At 43.1% G+C, this 21,939-nt stretch overlaps 1 protein-coding gene and 1 pseudogene across 1 annotated transcript; one reads left to right on the top strand and one right to left on the bottom strand.

The window, feature by feature from the left end:
• The first annotated feature begins 3,159 nt into the window (after window positions 1-3,159).
• Window positions 3,160-16,226, top strand: MRPL15 (mitochondrial ribosomal protein L15). Its single transcript, XM_003823243.5, has 5 exons — window positions 3,160-3,785; window positions 4,899-5,053; window positions 5,660-5,825; window positions 11,018-11,141; window positions 15,707-16,226. Exons 1-5 carry the CDS (start codon window positions 3,678-3,680, stop codon window positions 16,042-16,044), a joined length of 891 nt encoding a protein of 296 aa, XP_003823291.2. The 5' UTR covers window positions 3,160-3,677; the 3' UTR covers window positions 16,045-16,226.
• A 4,924-nt stretch (window positions 16,227-21,150) lies between these two features.
• On the bottom strand, window positions 21,151-21,250 carry LOC112440773 (U6atac minor spliceosomal RNA; annotated as a pseudogene).
• Window positions 21,251-21,939: the final 689 nt, after the last annotated feature.

Below are 21,939 nucleotides of genomic sequence, written 5' to 3' on the forward strand. Positions count from 1 at the left end.
GTAGCTGGGACTACAGACACCTGCCACCATGCCCAGCTAATGTTTGTATTTTTTGTAGACATGGGTTTCACCATGTTGGCCAGGCTTGCCTCAAACTCCTGACCTCAAGTGATTCACCCACCTGGGCCTCCCAAATTTCTGTGATTACTGGGATTACAGGTGTGAGCCACTGTGTCCAGCCTATTCCCTTTTATTTTCATTTCCCAGTCCCGTTCTCTGCTAATCCTGAAATTTTCTTTTTTTTTTTTGAGATGGAGTTTCACTCTGTTGCCCAGGCTGATCTTGGCCCACTGCAACCTCTGCCTCCTGGGATTTCAAGCAATTCTCCTGTCTCAGCCTCCGGAGTAGCTGGGATTACAGGCTCCTGCCACCATGCCTGGTTAATTTTTGTATTTTTAGTAGAGATGGGGTTTCACTATGTTGGTCACACTGTTCTCGAACTCCTGATCTCGTGATTTGCTCACCTTGGCCTCCCAAAGAGCTGGGATTACAGGCATGAGCCACCGCGCCCGGCAAGAACATTTTTTTTAGAAAAATAATTAACTCAAAGGAATTAATCTATGTTAACACACTGTCAGGTGCTGATATATATATAGATTGGGGAAGATTTCGTGGCAGTGTGTGAAGTCTTCCAAAGCAGTTCAAATTGTATCATTTCATTCTTTTTTTTTTTTTTTTTTTTTCAGACAGAGTTTTGCTCTTGTGGCCCAGGCTGGAGTGCAATGGCGCGATCTTGGCTCACCACAACTTCCGCCTCTGGGGTTCAAGCGATTCTCCTGCCTCAGCCTCCTGAGTAGCTGGGATTACAGGCATGCACTACCACTCCCAGCTAATTTTGTATTTTTATTAGAGATGGCGTTTCTCCATGTTGGTCAGGCTGGTCTCGAACTCCCAGCCTCAGGTGATCCGCCTGCCTTAGCTTCCCAAAGTGCTGGGATTACAGGCGTGAGCCACCGCGCCCGGCTTCATTGTTATTATGTAATGATTCAGCAGTTATTATCAACTGGGGTTGGAATCAGGATGGACCTTAAATAGTTGTTGAGATATTAATGTTTTTATTACAAGTTCTTGTTAACTTGATTTAAACAGGATTTAGCACATCCCAAGCATGTAGGTGGGTAATAAATATGACTTGTGCAATTATGAGGATGACATAAAACTACTATATACTTAAGGTAAGGATTGTTGACTTATTGACCACACACCCTTAATTTACATTCTTACAACACAAACGAAACTCATCAAATTATTTTGACAGTTTTATATGCTTAATCAACATGTTGGATATGGGATAAACAAACACGTAGCCTACAATTAACTGTCAACAATTGTTATTCCCATTATTATTAACTGATGTCCACCAATAACATTATATAACCCATACGACTTCTACTTCCAAGAAGTGCAGCATATTTCTTGTATTTTATTTATTCAATAAAAAAATTTTCCATGATAAAAAACATTACTGGCATTAACACTTAATCAAGAAGTTCATTACTTAATGCAAACAATGATTTTTTGGGGATTGAAAATAATTGTGCACTTTTCTGTAGATTAGGGTACAGTTTGCAATTATATTTTGCAATTTTCTTCCCAAAGGTAGGAAAGTTTAATAAAAACACAATGAAAACTACTGAATTAAAAATCACTAAAGGCAGGCTGGACTCAGTGGCTCACACCTGTAATCCCAGCACTTTGGGAGGCCAAGGCAGGTGGATCATTTGAGGTTAGGAGTTTCAGACAAGCCTGGCCAATGTGGTGAAACCCAGTCTCTACTAAAAAACCAACCAAACAAACAAACTAAAAAAGCTGTACGTTGTGGTGCATGCCTGTAATCTCAGCTACTGGGGAGGCTGAGGCAGGAGAATCGCTTGAACCTGGGAGAGGAGGCTGCAGTGAGCCGAGACGGCGCTACTGCACTCCAGCCTGGGCGACAGAGTGAGATTCCATTTCAAACAAACAAACCAAAAATCATTAAAGGCAGAAAATAGGTTCTATTGCCCCCCACACCCCATTCTATTTCTTCTGTGCTTCTAAATAGAGTCTAGACTTTACCATCATATCATTTTATCGAACTCACATATTTTGTTTTTGCTAATTAGTCTACAAGAGGCCTACTTTTATCTTTAACTTTTAAAAAACATTCACGGGCCAGGCGCGGTGGCTCACGCCTGTAATCCCAGCACTTTGGGAGGCCGAGGCAGGGGGATCACCTGAGGCCAGGAGTTGGAGACCAGCCTGGCCAACATGGCGAAAACCCGTCTCTACTAAACATACAAAAAAAAATTAGCGGGGCGTGCTGGTGAACGCCTGTAATCCCAGCTACTCAGGAGGCGGAGGCGGAAGAATTGCTTGAACCAGAGAGGCAGAGGTTGCAGTGAGCTGAGATTGAACCATTGCACTCTAGCCTAAGCAACAGAGCGAGACTGTCTCAAAATAATAATAATAATAATTCACTTTTGGAAACTGTTCCCTACTAGATTTCAAACAACTTGGGAATGAAATCCTATTTGAGTTCATCCATGTGTATTTCCAACAAGTTCAGTGTCTTACTTATAAATAGTACTTGAAGGAATGAATACAACTTTTTCTTTATGTGGTTATTTTACACTTGATTTAAAGGAACTTAAAAAAGACGCAGTTAAACCTAGAGACAGACGCCCTCCAAAAATTGTCTCACCTTCATTATTTGTGATTACTAGTTAGAGCTAGCAGAAAAAACTCCCCAGCAAGTGAAATGTCAAACCACTACTAAAAGAAAGAAAAAGAAAGGAACCGTCTTTTCTATATTTAAGTCACTTGAGAGAAAAAAGAAGAGCTGGTATTTTTCGAGTAATAATGTTCGTATTTTGTGATGCAGATACTCAATTTTACATTCTAAAAATACTACTTTTATATTAGGAAGCAGTGTACGTTTGAATCCTGGCTCTGCCGCTTGTTGCAAGAAGTTGGTCAAGCTATCGGACCTTGCTAAGCCTTCCCTGTTGTAACTGTAAAATGTAGTAACACCATTTACCTCTAGAATGGCTGTAAATCGAGTAAGGCTTATTTAATACAGCGTCTGGCATACACCAGGCATTCAGTATGGCGCCAGTCATTAACAATAGGTGGTTACTAACTGCGATTCACTCAAAACAATACAGATGCACACGGATGAGAGTTCACACTTTGAGTCTTATTCAAAGATTGGTTATTAGCCAGGCATTTTGATAGGTGCACTCAGTTTTATTTTCGTACCTCGCGGTATATAATTACGCAAGCTCAAAAGCTAATAATTGACAGCTCACTTTGCTTTACTCTGGGTTCTGCATTGACCTCAGAGAAGACACGGCCTAGACAAACAGGCAAGGCCCAACACTGACTCAAAAAAGATCCTTTATTTAACGCAGTGTTTTTAGTGCATGCTCTCGTTTGGCGAAAGAGAAGGTTTTACGTTCAGAATATTAAAAGGGACCCCGAGGACAAAGCAGGATCTCGGAAAATAAGATCACATCCCCAAACAACTAAAAGGACAACCGAGACATAGTTGCAGACTCCCACGCCTCTGCCCGAGTCCCGGGCTTGCGCGCGCGGCTGCAGCGCGACAGGGGCGGGGCCACGGCCACAAAGCAGCCCCCGAGACCACGTGGCCTCCGAGCAGCTCAGGGCGCCCTTGAAAGTTCTTGGATCTGCGGGTTATGGCCGGTCCCTTGCAGGGCGGTGGGGCCCGGGCCCTGGACCTACTCCGGGGCCTGCCGCGTGTGAGCCTGGCCAACTTAAAGCCGAATCCCGGCTCCAAGAAACCGGTAAATGGGTGGTGGCGGTGCGGGGAAGCGCTGGGGACCCGGGCGATGAAAGCGGCCCTTCTCTCCCTGTCATTAGGAGAACTGCCCGTTCTGGGAGGGTGTTGGGATGAAAATAGGATTGCCTCATGCCTGTTCTCCCTTACTGCCCAGAGGGAAATCTTTCCACATGCACCCAGTTCTTTTTTTTTTTTTTTTTTCCGAGACGGAGGCTTGCTCTGTCGCCCAGAAGCAATTCTCCTGCCTCAGCCTCCCGATTAGCTGGGATTACAGGCGCCCGCCACCACGCCCGGCTAATTTTTGTATTTTTAGTAGAGACGTGGTTTCACCGTGTTGGCCAGGCTGGTTTTGAACTCCTGAGCTCGCGATCCGCCTGCCTCGGCCTCCCAAAGTGCTGGGATTACAGGCGTGAGCCACCGCCCCCGGCCGCACCCAGTTCTTAATAAGATTATGTTTACAAGTGTAAAGATACCAGGCGGAGAAGCCGACTCGCTGAAACTACAAAGTCTTTGTGTCATTCAAAATTGGATTTAAAATGAAATGTTTTCCCCGTGTATCTTTATGTTCATTGGAAAGATCTGAATTGCAGCTGTCCCTTCTGCAGTTGACTAAATAGAGCTAGAAAAGCTGTTAGTTGACAATGTACTGTCATTTTAACAGTCAGTTCATTGCTTTCGTGAAATGACAGGAAATTAAGGAAAAGATTTTCTTCAACAGATCAGTTTTCAAATAAAATTACAGGTTTATGAATAACATTTGCATATTTACAATTAATTTCAAAATAAATTCTTGCCTATCATTTAAAATGTTGTGAATATTTAATTCTAGGATTTTTTTCGGTTTCAACCTATTATAAAAACCTTATCCCCATCCTAACCTTTACTTTTTGCTTTTGAAACACACTTGGACTTTGGTTACAAGAATTAGCTATGTCTTTAGAGGCAAAGATGCTAACAGAGTGTGTGGACCTTTGAGCAACTAGGACATGCTTGACACAATAGTGTTAGCTAGCACTGGTGGGCTGGATGAATGAACAGCATAACAAAAAGTGAAGAGCTGAAATGCAGTTTTTAGAAATGCATCTGAAATTCATAAAATTCTCTTTTTTCCTTGCAGGAGAGAAGACCAAGAGGTCGGAGAAGAGGTAGAAAATGTGGCAGAGGCCATAAAGGAGAAAGGCAAAGAGGAACCCGGCCCCGCTTGGGCTTTGAGGGAGGCCAGACTCCATTTTACATCCGAATCCCAAAATACGGGTTTAACGAAGGACATAGGTAAGGTTGCTTTGCTTTTTAAAGTACAGGTCCCCAATTTCCATTAAAAAGCACCTAAAAATAGTTTGGTAGAAATTTTGGTGGAAATTGTAAATTCACTTTGAAGCAAACTTTTGCTACTGTTCCCCTGAACCATTTTTTGGTAATGAAATCTTGCCTGGATTATTAAAAGGAAAAGAGGCCCAGACACTGCACTTAGACCTGCAAAATGGAGATTCTAATGCCAGCTCTAATGGTTATTAAAAGAGTGAGCAATAATAGACAGTATACATAAAAATCTGGCCCACTGTAGTCACCTAATAAATGATAACTACCATTATTACTTTGAGCTCCATAGTAAGTTAAATTTTCCACAGATTTATTTGTGTAAATAAGTGAAGTAAATGCTTAGAGAGGGAAATAATTTTTAGTGGAACAAAGGTGGTACAGGTTTCTTTTCATTACCCGAAACCAAGCAATATTACATGTTTGTGTTACACTCAAGAGGGTTTTGTTTAGTTAAATAATTAAAATTGGTGGAGGAAAACACAAGACAAAGCTTTGAGTTGATTTCGAGAAGTTACAGGAAGATGAGAGTTTTCCAACTCTTACATTCTTGTTTTACAGTTTCAGACGCCAGTATAAGCCTTTGAGTCTCAATAGACTGCAGTATCTTATTGATTTGGGTCGTGTTGATCCTAGTCAACCTATTGACTTAACCCAGCTTGTCAATGGGAGAGGTGTGACCATCCAGCCACTTAAAAGGGATTATGGTGTCCAGCTGGTTGAGGAGGTAAGTCTTGATTAGATCTTTTGGTGTTATATAGGAGGATTTTTTTTTTTTTTAGACGGAGTCTTGCTCTGTTGCCTGAGCTGGAGTACAGTGGCGCAGTCTCGGCTCCTGCAACCTCCACCTCACAAGTTCAAGTGATTCTCCTGCCTCAGTCTCCTGAATAGCTGGGATTACAGGCACCCACCACCATGCCCAGCTAATTTTATTTATTTTTAGTAGAGACAGGGTTTCACTATGTTGGCCAGGCTGATCTTGAACTCCTGACCTTAAGTGATCTGCTCACCTCGGCCTCCCAAAGTGCTGGAATTACAGGTGTGAGCCACCATGCCTGGCCCGTAGGAGATAGTTTTGATTTCCAGATAATCAGTACTCTACCCCCTTTATTTTTAGCCCATTTGTGTTTGTAACTGTTATGTAGTGGTGATTGCTGTGGTTTTGGAAAGCTGTCATGCTATCATGGCAGGGCTCTGTCCCTTGGTCCTGGAATGCTGCTCTTCTGCATATCTGTAAAGCTTGCCTTCTTTTTTTTTTTTTTTTTTTTTTGTTTTTGAGATGGAGTCTCGCTCTGTTGCCCAGGCTGGAGTGCAGTGGCACGATCTCGGCTCACTGCAACCTCTGCCTCCTGGGTTCAAGAAATTCTCCTGCCTCAGCCTCCTGAGTAGCTGGGACTATAGTCGTGCGCCACCACACCCGGCTAATTTTTTATATTTTTAGTAGAGATGGGGTTTCGCCATATTGGCCAAGCTGGTCTTGAACTCCTGACCTCGTGATCCACCCACCTTGGCCTCCCAAAGTGCTGGGATTACAGGCGTGAGCCACCGCCCACGGCGCCCCCTTCTTTTGGTTCTCTGCTTGAATGTCAACATATCAGGAAGATCTTTTTTTTTTTTTTTTTTTTTTAAATAGAGATGGAGTCTCACTCTGTCTCCAAGGCTGGAGTACAATGGCGTGATCTCAGCTCACTGCCAACCTCTGCTGCCCAGGTTCAAGCTATTCTCGTGCCTCAGCCTCCCGAGTAGGTGGGACTACAGGTGCGTGCCACCACGTCTGGCTAATTTTTTTTATTTGTAGTAGAGGTGGGGTTTTGCTATGTTGGCCAGGCTGTTCTTGAACTCCTGACCTCAGGTGATCTGCCCGCCTCAGCTTCCCAAAGTGCTGGGATTACAGATGTGAGCCACCCCGCCTGGCCAGGAAGGTCTTTTTTGAGAGTCTTTTTAAAAGAGCACTTGCCCTGCTTCAGGAGTCACAGTGTTTCCTTTACTCTGCCCAAAGTATTTTTCTTTGAATATATATGAGCACTTGACATTTATTACCAAGTTATGCATTTGTTTTCATTGTCTTCCTCACTAGACTATAAGCTCCCTTGAGGGCAGGTGCTTTGATTCATTGCTTTACTTTCTTCTTTATTTTTTTTGAGACAGTATCTCACTCTGTGGCCCAGGCTGGAGTACAGTGGTGTCATCTCAGCTCACTGCAGCCTCTTGTCTCCTGAGTTCAAGTGATTCTTCTGCCTTAGCTTCCCAAGTAGCTGGGATTACAGGCACCTGCCACCAGGCCCAGCTAATTTTCTGCTTTTTTTTTGTTTTTGGAGATGGACTCTCACTCTGTCACCCAGGCTGGAGTGCAGTGGCACGATCTCGGCTCACTGCGATCTCCACCTCCCGGGTTCAAGCGATTCTCTTGTCTTAGCCTTCCAAGTAGCTGGGATTACAGGCATGTGCCACCATGCCAGGCTAATTTTGTATTTTTAGTAGAGACAGGGTTTCACCTGTTGGTTAGGCTGGTCTTGAACTCCTGACCTCAGGTGATCCGCCTGCCTCGGCCTCCCAAAGTGCTGGGATTACAGACATGAGCCACCCGTTGGCCAAATTTTTTGTACATTGTTAATCAACTACTGTTTGCCAATAATACAGTTGTATAAGTAAGTTAGTGTCCACTAGAGGGAAGCATATATTTATGAAAAAACCTTTCAGATTCCTTTGAAAAAGTGAACTGTATGGATAAAAACTTTCCAAATAAAGTAATTTGAAAAGAGAAAACCAAATACAAGATTAAGCCTCAGTATTCTACCCTGAGTGTATATAAAGAAATACACATGTAACTTAACATATGGAAATCCATGACCTTATCAGCCCTTAAACTGCACATCCCAACATCCTTAGGTGTTGTCTATTAGATTAATAAAAATAACCCTGAAAACTTTACCCCAGGGCACTGGTCAAGTAATTGCAATGACACATTATTTATAGCTCTGTTAACTGATTTACTTCTGTGATTTCAGATTTGCAGTAAATAGTGAATAATAAGACAGTTTTGATCCTTTAGCACAAAATTATCAATTTGGAAACATATGTTCTCAAGGAAAAGCAAAATGAAAGAAACCTGATATAAAGATAGTCCTAAAAATGCTATTTATACTACTGAAAATACTGGAACTGACACCAATGCCCCCAAATAGGGAGATGGTTAAGCAAACTATGGATTGCTTAAAAATCACAAATGATACAGCAAGACCCTGTTTTATTGAATCAAAGGTACTGTTGATTTTAAACATATACCAGTATTGGATATGAAAAAAGTGTGAAAATGCATCTTAGAATTGATGGAATATTTTTGAAATACATGAAAAATTAATAATAGAAGGAGCTAAACTGGGAGCCACTTTCTTTCAGCTTCATGAAAGCTTTCTATTGCCATAGAGTGGTAATGCTGCCATCTTTTTGCTTTTATCAGAATCTGCTTTGAAATTAAAGAAAAATATAGCACATCCTGACTGTGACCAAAAATTTAACTTTTCAGAGTTCAGAGCTACATTTTCCTTTTTTTTCTGTCTTTTTTATTTTTTTTGAGATGGAGTCTCGCTCTGTTGCCCAGGCTGCAGTGCAATGGCACAATCTCGACTCACTGCAACCTTCACCTCCACCTTGGGTTTAAGCCATTCTCCTGCCTCAGCCTCCCGAGTAGCTGGGATCACAGGCACATGCCACCATGCCCGGCTACTTTTTGTATTTTTTAGTAGAGATGGGGTTTTACCATGTTGGCCAGGCTGGTTTCAAACTCCAGACATCAAGTACTCCACCCTCCTTGGCCTCCCGAAGTGCTAGGATTGAGTCACCGCACCCGGCCTAGAACTACATTTTCTTTTCTTTTCTTTTTTTTTTTTTTTTTTGAGATGGAGTCTCGCTCTGTCACCCAGGTTGGAGTGCAGTGGCGCGATCTCGGCTCACTGCAAGCTCCGCCCCCTGGGTTCACGCCATTCTCCTGCCTCAGCATCCTGAGTAGCTGGGACTACAGGCACCCGCCACCATGGCCGGCTAATTTATTTTTTTTTGTATTTTTAGTAGAGACAGGGTTTCACCGTGTTAGCCAGGGTGGTCTTGATCTTCTGACCTCGTGATCCACCCGCCTTGGCCTCCCAAAATGCTGGGATTACAGGCATGAGCCACTGCGCCCGGCCTAGAACTACATTTTCTAGTGTTGACTATTCTAGGAAAAATTGGAGGTTTTTTTTTTTTTTCAGCTTAGAGGCTATAATAAAGTCAATAGTGAATGCAAAGTGAAATTTCTATTGTCTTTTTTTCCCTAGTGAGGCCAACTTCTCCAAAGCTCAGATTTTGTCAGATTTTCTGTTCTTCCACCTGCTCCAGCCTGCATATTCCCGTTTAACCTCCTGCTGGCCTCTTGCTTACTTAGGGATAAGGAAGATTAGTTTTTAATCTATGTTTGACAGCATAATGTTGTGGTTAAGAATACAGATGCTGTGACTAAACTCCCTGGATTAGAATACTTGCTTTGTGACCTTGGGCAACGCAACCTCTGTGCGTTGGTATTTCCATCTATGAAGTCGGTATTTCCATCTATGAAAGTCGGTATTTCCGATCTCTGAAAGTTGGTATTTCCATCTATGAAGTCGGGATAGCAATAATCCTATCATAAGGTTGTTATGAGGATTAAGCAGCCTACTATTAATGAAGTCAGGAATGAATGCTTAGTAGGCGTACATAAAATGGAAATGTAGTCAGTCTTACTTACACGGATTGAAAATTAGTAAAACAAGGTAGCCTAAATAAAATGTTAAAAAAAAAGTGATAGGACCTCAAAGCAGAGATATTTAAAATAGGAATTATAGTCGTCCCTTAGGATTGGTTCCATGACCGCCTCCTCTCACTACAATCCAGATGATCAAGTCTCTAAGATGGCCTAGTATTTGCATATAACCTGCCACATCCTCCCATATACTTTAAATCATCTCTAGATTACTTATAATACCTAATATTAGGTTGGTGCACAAGTAATTGTGGCTTTTGCCATTGAAAGTAATGTAAATACTATATAAATAGTTGTTATACTGTATTTAAAAAAGAATTGCTTTCTTATTGTTGTATTGATTTTTTTTTTTTTTTTTGAGACGGAGTCTTGCTCTGTCTCCCAGACTGGAGTGCAGTGGTGTGATCTCAGCTCACTGCAGCCTCTGCCTCCCGAGTTCAAGTGATTCTCCTGCCTCAGCCTCGAAATAGCTGGGATTACTGGTGCCTGCCATCGTGCCCGGCTAATTTTTGTATTTTAAGAGACAGGGTTTCACCATGTTGGCCAGGCTGGTCTCAAACTCCTGACCTCAGGTGATCTTCCTGCCTTGGCCTCCCAAAGTGCTGGGATTACAGGCATGAGCCACCATGCCTGGCCTTATTTTTATTTTTATTTGAGATGGAGTTTCACTCTTGTAGCCCAGGCTGGAGTGCAATGGCGCGATCTCGGCTCACTGCAACCTTCCCCTCCCGGGTTCAAGCGATTCTCCCGCCTCAGCCTCCTGAGCAGCTGGGACTACAGGCACGCGGCACCACACCCAGCTAATTTTTTGTATTTTTAGTAGAGATGGGGTTTCTCCATGTTGGGCAGGCTGGTCTTGAACTCCTGACCTCAGGTGATCCACCTACCTTGGCCTCCCAAAGGGCTGGGATTACAGGCGTGAACCACTGCGCCCAGCCTTATTTTTTATTATTACTTTTTTTCCGAAAATTATCCATTCAAGTTGGTTGACTCACAGATGTGGAACCCACAGATATGGAGGACTAACTGTATTGTTACGTTATAGGCACTTTGGAGGGAAAAACACTGTCTAAAAAGGAAGCTTGACATAATTAATTTACTTTTAGCCAAGCTGTTTACCAACAGACTGTTTTGACATATTTCAGGGTGCTGACACCTTTACGGCGAAAGTTAATATTGAAGTACAGTTGGCTTCAGAACTAGCTATTGCTGCCATTGAAAAAAATGGTGGTGTTGTTACTACAGCCTTCTATGATCCAAGAAGTCTGGGTAAGTTTGTTCCATGGTCATTTTCTTCTTTCTTTGTCTCATGTTGGCTACTACTTTTAAATTACTTAGTGAATGGCAAATGTTGGTAGTAGTTTGGATGTAGTATTGATCTACATCTACCATATGGATTATTATGATTTAAAGAATACAGCCTGTTGCTGACACATACGCCAAGGGCAAAAAAGGCTCTCAGCCCCTCCCCTGAACTGTAGACCTGCATCTGCCTGCCTGGCCAATTCTCTTGAATGTCTAGCAGGGACCTCAAATATAGCATGTCTGAAATGTCTCTTTTCTCTCTTTTTTTTTAAGACAGAGTCTTGCTCTGTTGCCCAGGCTGGAGTGCAGTGGCGCAATCTCTGCTCACTGCAACTTCTGCCTCCCAGGTTCAAGCGATTCTCCTGTCTCAGTCACCGGAGTAGCTGGGGTTACAGGTGCCTGCCACCACACCCAGCCAATTTTTGTATTTTGGCTAGAGGCGGGTTTCAGCATGTTGTCAAGGCGGTCTTGAACTCTTGACCTCAAATGATCCACCCTTCTCAGCTTCCCAAAGTGCTGGGATTACAGGTGTGAGCCACCACGCCCAGCCCCTCTTTTCTCTTTTACCTCAGCCTGGCTCTTCTTGTAGTCTTCCCTATGTAAGTAAATGACAAGTCCATCCAAAATTTGGAGTCCTGAACTTTTTCTTTTATGCCCTCATAAATCTTTTGAGTTGTTTCTTCAAACTGTGTCCACATTTGACCACTTCTCCAGCTACTGCCAGTCTGTCCTAGCCACTGTCCTCTTGCCTGGATGACTGTGGGCCTTCAGGTTGCCTCTCTGTTTTGCTTCCATCTGCAGTGGAGTGACGTGGCACAAGGTTCCTTTTAAAGCATGGACTGTCACTCCTTTGCACAAAACCTACAGTGGTGTCCGTGCTGCTCCTGCAAGGCTGGCTGTGATCTGCACCAGCTCTTGTCCCTCCTGGTGTTCCCCTGCTCCCTCCATTCCCTTACTGGCCACCTGGTTTGGCCTTCCTCCATACACCGAGCCCTGTGTACTGTGTACTTCAGCCTCGGCCTCTGCTGTTCCTCCTGCCTGGAGCTTCCCCCACTTGGAATATTCATGGCTTTGGGCCCCACTGTTCCAGGTCTCTGCTTATTAGGAGATCTTTCTCACCTGTACTAAATAAAAGAGCATATGTACACACATGCACATGCATGGTGTGCACACGCACACACGCACAGTCACATCCTGTCCCCTTGCCCTGCATTGTGTTTGCCCTTGGCAGCTATCACCAGCTGACAAAGTATAAGTTCATTTCTCTTTCTCTGTTCATTCTTTCTTTCCCATCTCTCAGGATGATGGAGACCTTTTGCTACCTGCTGTATCTCCAGCACATAGAGCGATGCCTGGTATCTAGAAGAGGCTCACTTAAATTTTGTTGAATAAATTAATTGGATTTTTCAAGTTGCAGAGATGACAACCAAATGTAACTTGTTGACTAAATGCTTTACAAAGGATTCTTTGATGCTTTTACATTCAAATGGGAGTTAAACATTTCCTGGCCAAATTGCATGATTAGAAGAAAATTCTTTGAAAATTAATATATAAAAGGGAAAAAGGGAAGGATTTGTGTCGTCTGTATGTAGAGTTTGAAACAAATAACTACCATTTCCTTTTTCCCATAATTGAAAGCTTTTTAAAAATATTCATCAAAGGCCGGGCGCAGTGGCTCATTCCTGTAATCCCAGCACTTTGGGAAGCCGAGATGGACAGATCACATGAGGTCAGGAGTTCTAGACCAGCGTGGCCAACATGGTGAAACCTCATCTGTACTAAACATACAAAAATTAGCGGGGTGTGGTGGCAGGCGCATGTAATCCCAACTACTCGGGAGACTAAGGCAGGAGAATCCCTTGAACCTGGGAGCAGAGGTTGTAGTGAGCTGAGATCGCTGAGATCGCGCCACTGCAGAGTGGCTGGGTGACAGAGTGAGACTGTCTCAAAAAAAACCAAAAAAAATTTGCCAACATGATGATTCCGTTTTCCCTCTAGTTTATTATAGATGAGCATCTTTTCTTATTTTGGTCCATCACTCAGTTTTTAGGGTAAGCTGCCTCAAATATGAAAAACAGCATTTTTAAAAGAGTCACAGACATTTTGGAAGGACTTTGGCGTTAGTGTGTTTTTCAGTGATTGTTACCACAGAATGTGGTGGTGGAGTTTGTTCTCTAGCCAGATGCCCTCTGCCACACTGAGCTGGCATCTTCAGAGGCACCCTCAGCCTTGATGCTCTTGTGCGTGGCTCTCTGCAGCAGCTCTGCAGGTTGTCCCAGGAGCTTTTTGTTTAAAAAAGTAATAAAACAAATCCAATCACAGGCTTATCACTTATTAGTAATTTTGCCTCTGAATAATTTACTTTGTTGTACTTTAGTTTTCCAAGTTATAGAAAATTTTTTGCACCATGGTCTCACTCTGTCACCCAGGCTGGAATGTAGTGGTGTGATCAAGGCTGACTGCAACCTCCAACTCCTGGGCTCAAGTGATCCTCCCACCTCAGCCTCATGAGTAGCTGGGACTACAGGTGTGTGCCACCATGCCTGGCTAATTTGATTTTTATAAAGATAGGGGTCTTACTGTGTTGCCCATGCTGGTCTCAAACTCCTGGTTTCAAGTGATCCTTGGTGTGAGCCACCATGCCGGGCCAGAAATTTTTTTTTTTTTCTTTTCATTTGAGATGGTCTTGCTCTCTCAGGCTAGAGTGCAGTTCCACTCACTGCAATCTGAAACTCCTGAGCTCAAGAAATCCTCCCATCTAGGCCCCCTGAGTAACTGGGACTACAGGTGCATGTCACCATGCTAACTTTTTTCTGTTTTCTGTTTTGTAGAGATGAGGTCTCACTATGTTGCTTAGGCTGGTCTTGAACTCCTGTGCTCAAGCAATTCTCCTACCTCCCAAGGTGCTGGCATTAAAAGCATGAGCCATTGTGCCTGGTCTACAAATTTCTTTCTTAAATATATTTTGAAGATACTTTCTTGATGATTCAAGGACATCCACTATTTACTTACCCTCTGTTGTAGGTGAAGTAGGTAGGATGGTTTATCCAGAGCATGACCTGGCTTTAGGTGGCTCTGCTTTCTAATTCTTGGTCTTGACCCTTAGCAGATAGCTTCCAGTTCTCATTTCTGTGAGTGGCCTGCCTGGAGTACCTCCTAATCACCATTTCTCATTTGCCCTGTGTGGAGATACTGCTAGGTAATGCAATATATTAGAGCTGTATAAAACAGCTGTCAGATTCTTGCATTCAGCAAACAGCCAGAGGCTAGTGTTTGCTAGATACTGTTCCAGCTGATGGAGAGACGATAGTGCAAGAGTCAAAAGTCCTTTCCTGGCCGGGCGCAGTGGCCTCACGCCTGTAATCCCAGCACTTTGGGAGGCCAAGTGAAGTGGATCACCTGAGTTCAGGAGTTCAAGACCAGCCTGGCCAACATGGCAAAACCCCATCTCTACTAAAAATACAAAAATTACCTGAGCATGGTGGTGCATGCCTGTAATCCCAGCTACTTGGGAGGTTGAAGCAGGAGAATCACTTGAGTCTGGGAGGCAGAGGTTGCAGTGAGCCGAGATCATGCCACTGTACTCTAGCCTGGGCGACAGAGCGAGACTTTGTCTCAAAAAAAAAAAAAAAAGTCCCTTCCTTCACAGAGCTTATGCCCTGGTGGGTGATAGTTAACATCTGTCTCATTGTATACCAAATACTATACATGTGTGAATGGATTCTGTGGATTACATCAGGTAAACTTTGTAACTGCTCTGTGACATATGTACTATTATTTTGAGGTTCTCAGTAATTTCCTTAGTACTGTTTTGATTTCTGTAACCAGCTTTGGTTAAGGTTGCATTGCTAACACGATGAGTAGAGTGTCAGTTGTATTCATACAGTTATCTATTTGTGTAATTGCTTTCTAAGCTATCTAAAGGCCCTGTGGCATCTGTGATATCTTGTGCGTAGGCCTTTTTTTCACTATCTCACTTTCAGAACACGTGTCTCGGGTCCTTTAAAATGTTTGAAAACAGAACTGGGGTTATGCAGCATTCCTTGGTTTGTTTCACATAAGATTTCTTTGCCTGCTCTTTAGTTAAGATAACTCATTTTAGTAAAATTGGTTTTCCAGATACAGGTATGGTTGCTCATGCCTGTAATCCCAGCACTTTGGGAGGCCCAGGTGGGTGGATCACCTGAGGTCGAGAGTTCCAGACCAGCCTGACCAACATGGTCAAACCCCGTCTCTACTAAAAATACAGAATGATCCGGGCGTGGCGGCATGTGCCTGTAATCCCAGCTACTTGGGAGGCTGAGGCAGGAGAATTGCTTGAACCCATGAGGCAGAGGTTGCAGTGAGCCGAGATGGTGCCATTGTACTCCAGTCTGGGCAACAAGAGTGAAACTGCGTCTCAAAAAAAAAATAATAAAAATTAATAATCAAGAGAAACTCTGTAACATCTCTATGTTAGAGTTACATCTCTAGGTATGTCTACGAGCTAATATTTGCATCTCACTTTTTAAATTTAAATTTTCTTTTAGACATTGTATGCAAACCTGTTCCATTCTTTCTTCGTGGACAACCCATTCCAAAAAGAATGCTTCCACCAGAAGAACTGGTACCATATTACACTGATGCAAAGAACCGTGGGTACCTGGCGGATCCTGCCAAATTTCCTGAAGCACGACTTGAACTCGCCAGGAAGTATGGTTATATCTTACCTGATATCACTAAAGATGAACTCTTCAAAATGCTCTGTACTAGGAAGGATCCAAGGCAGATTTTCTTTGGTCTTGCTCCAGGATGGGTGGTGAATATGGCCGATAAGAAAATCCTAAAACCTACAGATGAAAATCTCCTTAAGTATTATACCTCATGAATTCCCGCCCAAGGAAGCAGAGTTGTTAAAGAGTACTGGAATAGGGGCTGAAGGATCTATATTCCCTCATTGCATTTTCCTTATGTATAATTTTCCAGATGGTGATGTTACTTTTCAGTGTACTCATATGTCTCATTTTCATCTAAAATTAAATGGCAGGAAACAAGGACTGCATAGAGAAACTGAGTCTGTGTGGGTTCTGTCTCAAAGATACAAATTCCCTGATAGTCTGTGGAAGGAAAATGACAACTATTTTAGAATATTTCTAGTTTGTTTTTTCAATGATCTTTTCATCCAGGCCTTGTTACTGTTACAGATCAGAATGAATGCACAAGTGGAATGGGATTGACCTGTAGGCCTGCTCTGCCGAGATGAGAGCAGATGGAATGAGTTGGTGACCCCTCTTAATCTGTAGCCTCAGGGAAACACGGCTACCCAATGTCAAGATGGTAAACCCTCAACTCGAAGAGTAAGATCAGGACGTATGCTTAAGGTGTAAGGCTGAGGAGTAGCTGGTAGGCAGTATGTTTGCCAGTGACATTGAAGGTGAGAGAAACAAAAATTACAAATGAATTTATTTTCTCAATTCTGTGGTAAAAGTGTTACAGGCAGGCCTTTGTTCTTAGAGCTCCCAAGATGGTGGTGGCCACTCCCAAGATGGCAGCAAGCCTTTTGTTCTCTGACCTGGGGTTCTTGGCCTCACGGATTCCAAAGAATGGAACCTTGGGCCATGCGGTCAGTGTTATAGCTCTAGTAGAAGTCATGGGTCACGGAAGAGAACTGTGGAACCCAGTGACTAGTGTTCAGCTCGATTAGGATGAACCCTGGGCCCTTAGCCATGCAGGAACAATGGTGAGCCTCTAGCCCGATTGGGAGCAGCAATGGACACCTCTCTGGATCAGAAGCACAGCGGACACCCTGCTGGATCCAGTGGGTGGAAGTCAATGGTGGGTCTGGGACAGCAGTGAACAGCAGTGGTGGACAGTGAGCGAAAGCTCAGCTTGAGCTGTAACAAACACAGACCAGAAGAGTGTGCAGTTGCAAGATTTAATAGAATGAAAACAGCTCCCATACAATGGGAGGGGACCCAAAGGGGGTTGCCCACTTCTGCTCAAATGCCTGGGTTTATATTCCGATCATTGTCCCTACCCCTGTACTCTCAGGCGATATGTGATTTGACTATTTCTCTACTTCCTGCTTTTAGCCTAGTTTGTATTTTAGTGAGCCCTCTTTGCTACCTGATTGGTCAGGTGTGAGCTGAGTTACAAGCCTCGTGTTTAAGGGTAGGTGTGGTCACCTTCCCCAGCTAGGCTTAGGAATTCCTAGTCGGCCTAGGAAATCCAGCGAGTCCTGTCTCTCAAAAGTAGACAATCATGATTAAGCCATTAACATATTTTTCTTGAAGAAGGTAAGTGTTCTAGTATTAATTGATATACTTTTACTTATCTCAGACATTGGAGACCTTTATCTTTCAGTCATTACAACTGATTTTGAAAAAATGGTTCAAATATTATATGAGCAATACAAACAATTGATAATGTGAGAATTAAGCTTAGTTAATGTAAAAGATTCAGCAGTTAGTAAGTTTTTTTTTTTTTTTTTTTTAGGCAGTCTCCCTCCGTTGCCCAGGGTGGAGTGCAGTGGTGCAATCTCAGCTCACTGCAACCTCTGCATCCTGGGCTCAAGGGAGCAGTTAGTATGATTATTTAGCTTCTGAAAGATACTTTATATCCAAATCATATGAAGGCTTAATTTACATTGAGCAATTAAAGATTGATCTTGAATAATTCATAATTCTTCCACAGTAGAAATAAAATGATTCCTGGCTAGTTATTTTCTTAAAAATAAAAAAATTTGAAAACCTCAACAATGCAATATTTGTTTTGTTTGCTTATTGATCTCATATATTGCTCTTCTGAGATTCTATTTACAAAATAATTTATGTACCAAGATTATCTTTCAATTTTTTTTTTTTTTTTTTTTTTTTGAGACGGAGTTTCTCTGTTGTCCAGGCTGGAGAGTAATGCCATGATTTCAGCTTACTGCAACCTCTGCCTCCTGGGTTCAAGTGATTCTCCTCCCTCAGCCTCCTGAGTAGCTGGGATTATGGGCATTTGCCACCACGCCTGGCCAATTTTTGTATTTTTAGTAGAGACGGTGTTTTGCCATGTTGGCCAGGCTGGTCTCGAACTCCTGACCTCAGCCTCGGCCTCTCAAAGTGCTGGGATTGCAGACGTGAGCCACAGTGCCCGGCGTCTTTCAATTTTTATCCAGGATTATATAATTGACTTGTTATTAAACGATTCCTTAGAACCTAGGACTTGTAAAGAATCATGACTGGGACCATCTTTTTTTTTGGCGGGGGGGGGACAGAGTTTTGTTCCTTTTGCCCAGGCTAGAGTGCACTGGTGTGATCTCAGCTACTGCAACCTCCACCTCCCGGGTTCAAATGATTCTGCTGCCTCAGCCCGAGTAGCTGGGATTACAGGTGCCCGCCACCACACCTGGCTAATGTTTTGTATTTTTAGTAGAGATGGGGTTTCACTATGTTGGCCAGGCTGGTCTTGAACTCTTGACCTCAGGTGATCCGCCTCGGCCTCCCAAAGTGCTAGGATTGCAGGCGTGAGCCACTGCGCCCAGCCGACCATCTATAATAACACGAAATCCTGTGAATTTCAAAGGACAGGCAAAAATTTTAAAACATGCTTTTATTTTTCAGAGACCCAAGTGACGGAGCTGGTGTAACATGTTAGCATTCATTTTGGATCCATTGATAGGATCCCCAAATCATAGTGCTTGAATGAGATAGTTTATTTTTCTCTTGTGCATGAAGAGCTGCGATCAGTTGAGGGCTGGTTGCTGGATCTGCTTCACAAAGTCTCAGCCCGAGGCACCCTCATTCCTAGAGTGAGATACTCATTTTCATGATCCAAGCAGGCAAAGAGCAAGCCTGCTTTTCCTAAGGAAGTTTCCACACAAAATTCTTGTTTATATACCATTGGCCAGAACTTGGATGCAGTCCCATTATCTCAAAGGAGGTTGAAGCCTTTACTTTGGCCGCTTCTGAGCTGAACTGAAAAATTCTATTATAATGGGTGCATAAGAGAGTAGATGTATTAGACAACCGGCAAGGTAATTGTCACCTGTGTTGGTATTGAAACCTCAACTCTGAAGTTAATTGACTTAACATCAGACAAACACAGGAAAAGTGCAGAATTATTTAATTCTATACCATCTAGAATGCTAGGTTCAGTTAAGTTATATAACAGCCAATAAGTTGATTATTAATCTTGATTTACAAAGTATTTTTGAAGAGTGATGATGTCAGAGGCATTTGACCCACAGGACTCCATCTTGAACAGGGGCTGGGTAAAAGACCTACTAGGCTGCATTCTCAGGTGGTTAGGCATTCTTAGTCACAGGATGAGATAGGAGGTTGGCACGAGGTTCAGGTCACAAAGACCTTGCTGATAAAACACGTTGTGGTAAAGACGCTGGCGAAATCCCACCAAAACCAAGATGATGAAAGTGACCTCTGGTCGTCTCCACTGCTCATTATACACTAATTATAATGCATTAGCATGCTAAAAGATACTTCCACCACAACATGACAGTTTACAAATGCCATGGAAACGTCAGGAAGTTACCCTATATGGTCTAAAAAGGGGAGGAGCCCTCAGTTCTGGGAATTGGTCACCCCTTTCCCAGAAAACTCATGAATAACCCACCCCTTGTTTAGCATATAATCAACAACCATAAAAATAGCTAGCTAGCAGCCCATGCTGCTGCTCTGCTTATGGAGTAGCCATTCTCTTATTCCTTTATTATTATTACTATTATTTTTGTTTTTTGAGATGGAGTCTTGCTCTGTTGCCCAGGCTGGAGAGCAGTGGCGCGAACTCAGCTCACTGCAATCTCCGCCTTCCAGGTTCAAGCAATTCTCCTGCCTCAGCCTCCTGAGTAGCTGGTAGCTGGGACTACAGGCACCTGCCACCACGCCTGGCTAATTTTTTGTATTTTTAGTGGAGACAGGGTTTCACGGTGCTAGCCAGGATGTTTTCTTGATCTCCTGACCTTGTGATCCGCTTGCCTCGGCCTCTCAAAGTGCTGGGATTACAGGCGTGAGCCACCGTGCCCAGCCTCCTTTACTTTCTTAATAAACTTGCTTTCACTTTATGGATTGACTCACCCCAAATTCTTTCTTGCCCAAGATTCAAGAACCTCTTGGGGTCTGGATCGGGACCCCTTTCCCGTAACAATGACAAAGCACAGGAAACCATCTGAGAAGAAGCATTCACTTTGTTCTATGCCTGCTTTTAATAAACATTTTTAATAATAAAGCCATCTTCCTATGTTAAATATCTTACAAAGTGTCTTTTTTTTTTTTTTTTTTTTTTTTTTTTTTTTTTTTTGAGATGGAGTCTCGCTCTGTCGCCCAGGCTGGAGTGCAGTGGCGCGATCTCAGCTCACTGCAAGCTCCACCTCCCCAGGTTCATGCCATTCTGCCTCAGCCTCCCGAGTAGCTGGGACTATAGGCGCCCGCCACCACGCCTGGCTAATTTTTGTTTGTTTGTTTGTTTTGTTTTTGTATTTTTAGTAGAGACGGGGTATCACCATGTTAGCCAGGATAGTCTCGATTTCCTGACCTCGTAATCTGCCCGCCTCAGCCTCCCAAAGTGCTGGGATTACAGGCGTGAGCCACCATGCCCGGCCTTAAATATTTCAAAAGTCCTATTTGCATATAACATAGGGAGGAAAAGAGAGGATAAGATACAAAGAAGGTTGCTAAGAAAAGCGCCAAGGTACAAAGAATGTGTTTTTGGCCAGGCGTGGTGGCTCACGCCTGTAATCCCAGCACTTTGGAAGGCAGAGGTGGGCGGATCACCTCTGAGGTCAGGGGTTCGAGACCAGCCTGGCCAACATGGTGAAACACCCATCTCTACTAAAAATACAAAAATTAGCCGGGTGTGGTGGTGCGTGCCCATAATCCCAGCTACTTTGGGAGGTTGAGGTGGGAGAGTCACTTGAACTTGGGAGATGGAGGTTGCAGTGAGCTGAAATTAAAAAAAAAAAAAAGAAGAATTCTTAGAGTACAGTGAGATGAAGATAAAAACATAGTGAGATGCCAGGAACTCTGTGTTATTAGGCCTGAGGGCCTCTTCTGTCTTTGTTAAGGGGAGGGCTAACCTCTCCTTTCATACAACACATTTTCTGAATATTCATTATTGGGGTATTTAAATTGAGCTCTCTTATTCTTAAGCCATTTAAAATGGAATCTATTAGACAAATCACTTCATCTTTTAGACTGTAAAATACAATGACAAGCTTTGTAAAATATGAGGACTGTGTAAAGTGACCTCTAAAGTCTGTTGTAATACACTGATGATAAAGATGTTCCCTTGGGCTGAGGAAAACTTCTCTGACCTCAACCTATTTGCATAGAAATGAACTTCCTTAAATTTAAACACATCCTGTGTTCTGTATTCATGTAAGAGGTTCCATTTTTTTCATATCAGAGTGTACTGGCTTTGCTTTAGGTAAGTTACTGCCTTGCCTTATTTGTGCCACAGGAGGTTTTCCATTTGTGATTCAGTTCACAATTGTATGTTTGGAGGGGCTGGTACTGCCTCAACAGGAAAAGTTCTTAATGGGGAACAAGGGAGGAAGTTAGTCACCTAAAGATAGACTGCACAGGCAACAGCCTTCCAGGCTCAGAGTGACCCTTGGGTTCCCTCGCCCATCCTCCAAGTAGAATGACTACACTACCCTAACAACAGTTATGGAAGGGAAAAGAGACAGTCAAACATTAAACTTACTTCACTGTGGTTGTCTTAGGTGGCCTACAGGTGAAAGGAAATTGGGATAGAATGATAAAGGAAAGAAAGAAAACAGGAA

Source organism: Pan paniscus, chromosome 7 (genome assembly GCF_029289425.2).
Source record: "Pan paniscus chromosome 7, NHGRI_mPanPan1-v2.0_pri, whole genome shotgun sequence".
Taxonomy (NCBI): domain Eukaryota; kingdom Metazoa; phylum Chordata; class Mammalia; order Primates; family Hominidae; genus Pan; species Pan paniscus.

Coding starts and splice junctions, on each gene's coding strand:
- MRPL15 (XM_003823243.5), top strand. CDS start 3,678: ATGGCCGGTCCCTTGCAGGGCGGTGGGGCCCGGGCCCTGGACCTACTC. Junction 3,786..4,898: donor ATCCCGGCTCCAAGAAACCG/GTAAATGGGTGG, acceptor TTTTCCTTGCAG/GAGAGAAGACCAAGAGGTCG. Junction 5,054..5,659: donor GGGTTTAACGAAGGACATAG/GTAAGGTTGCTT, acceptor CTTGTTTTACAG/TTTCAGACGCCAGTATAAGC.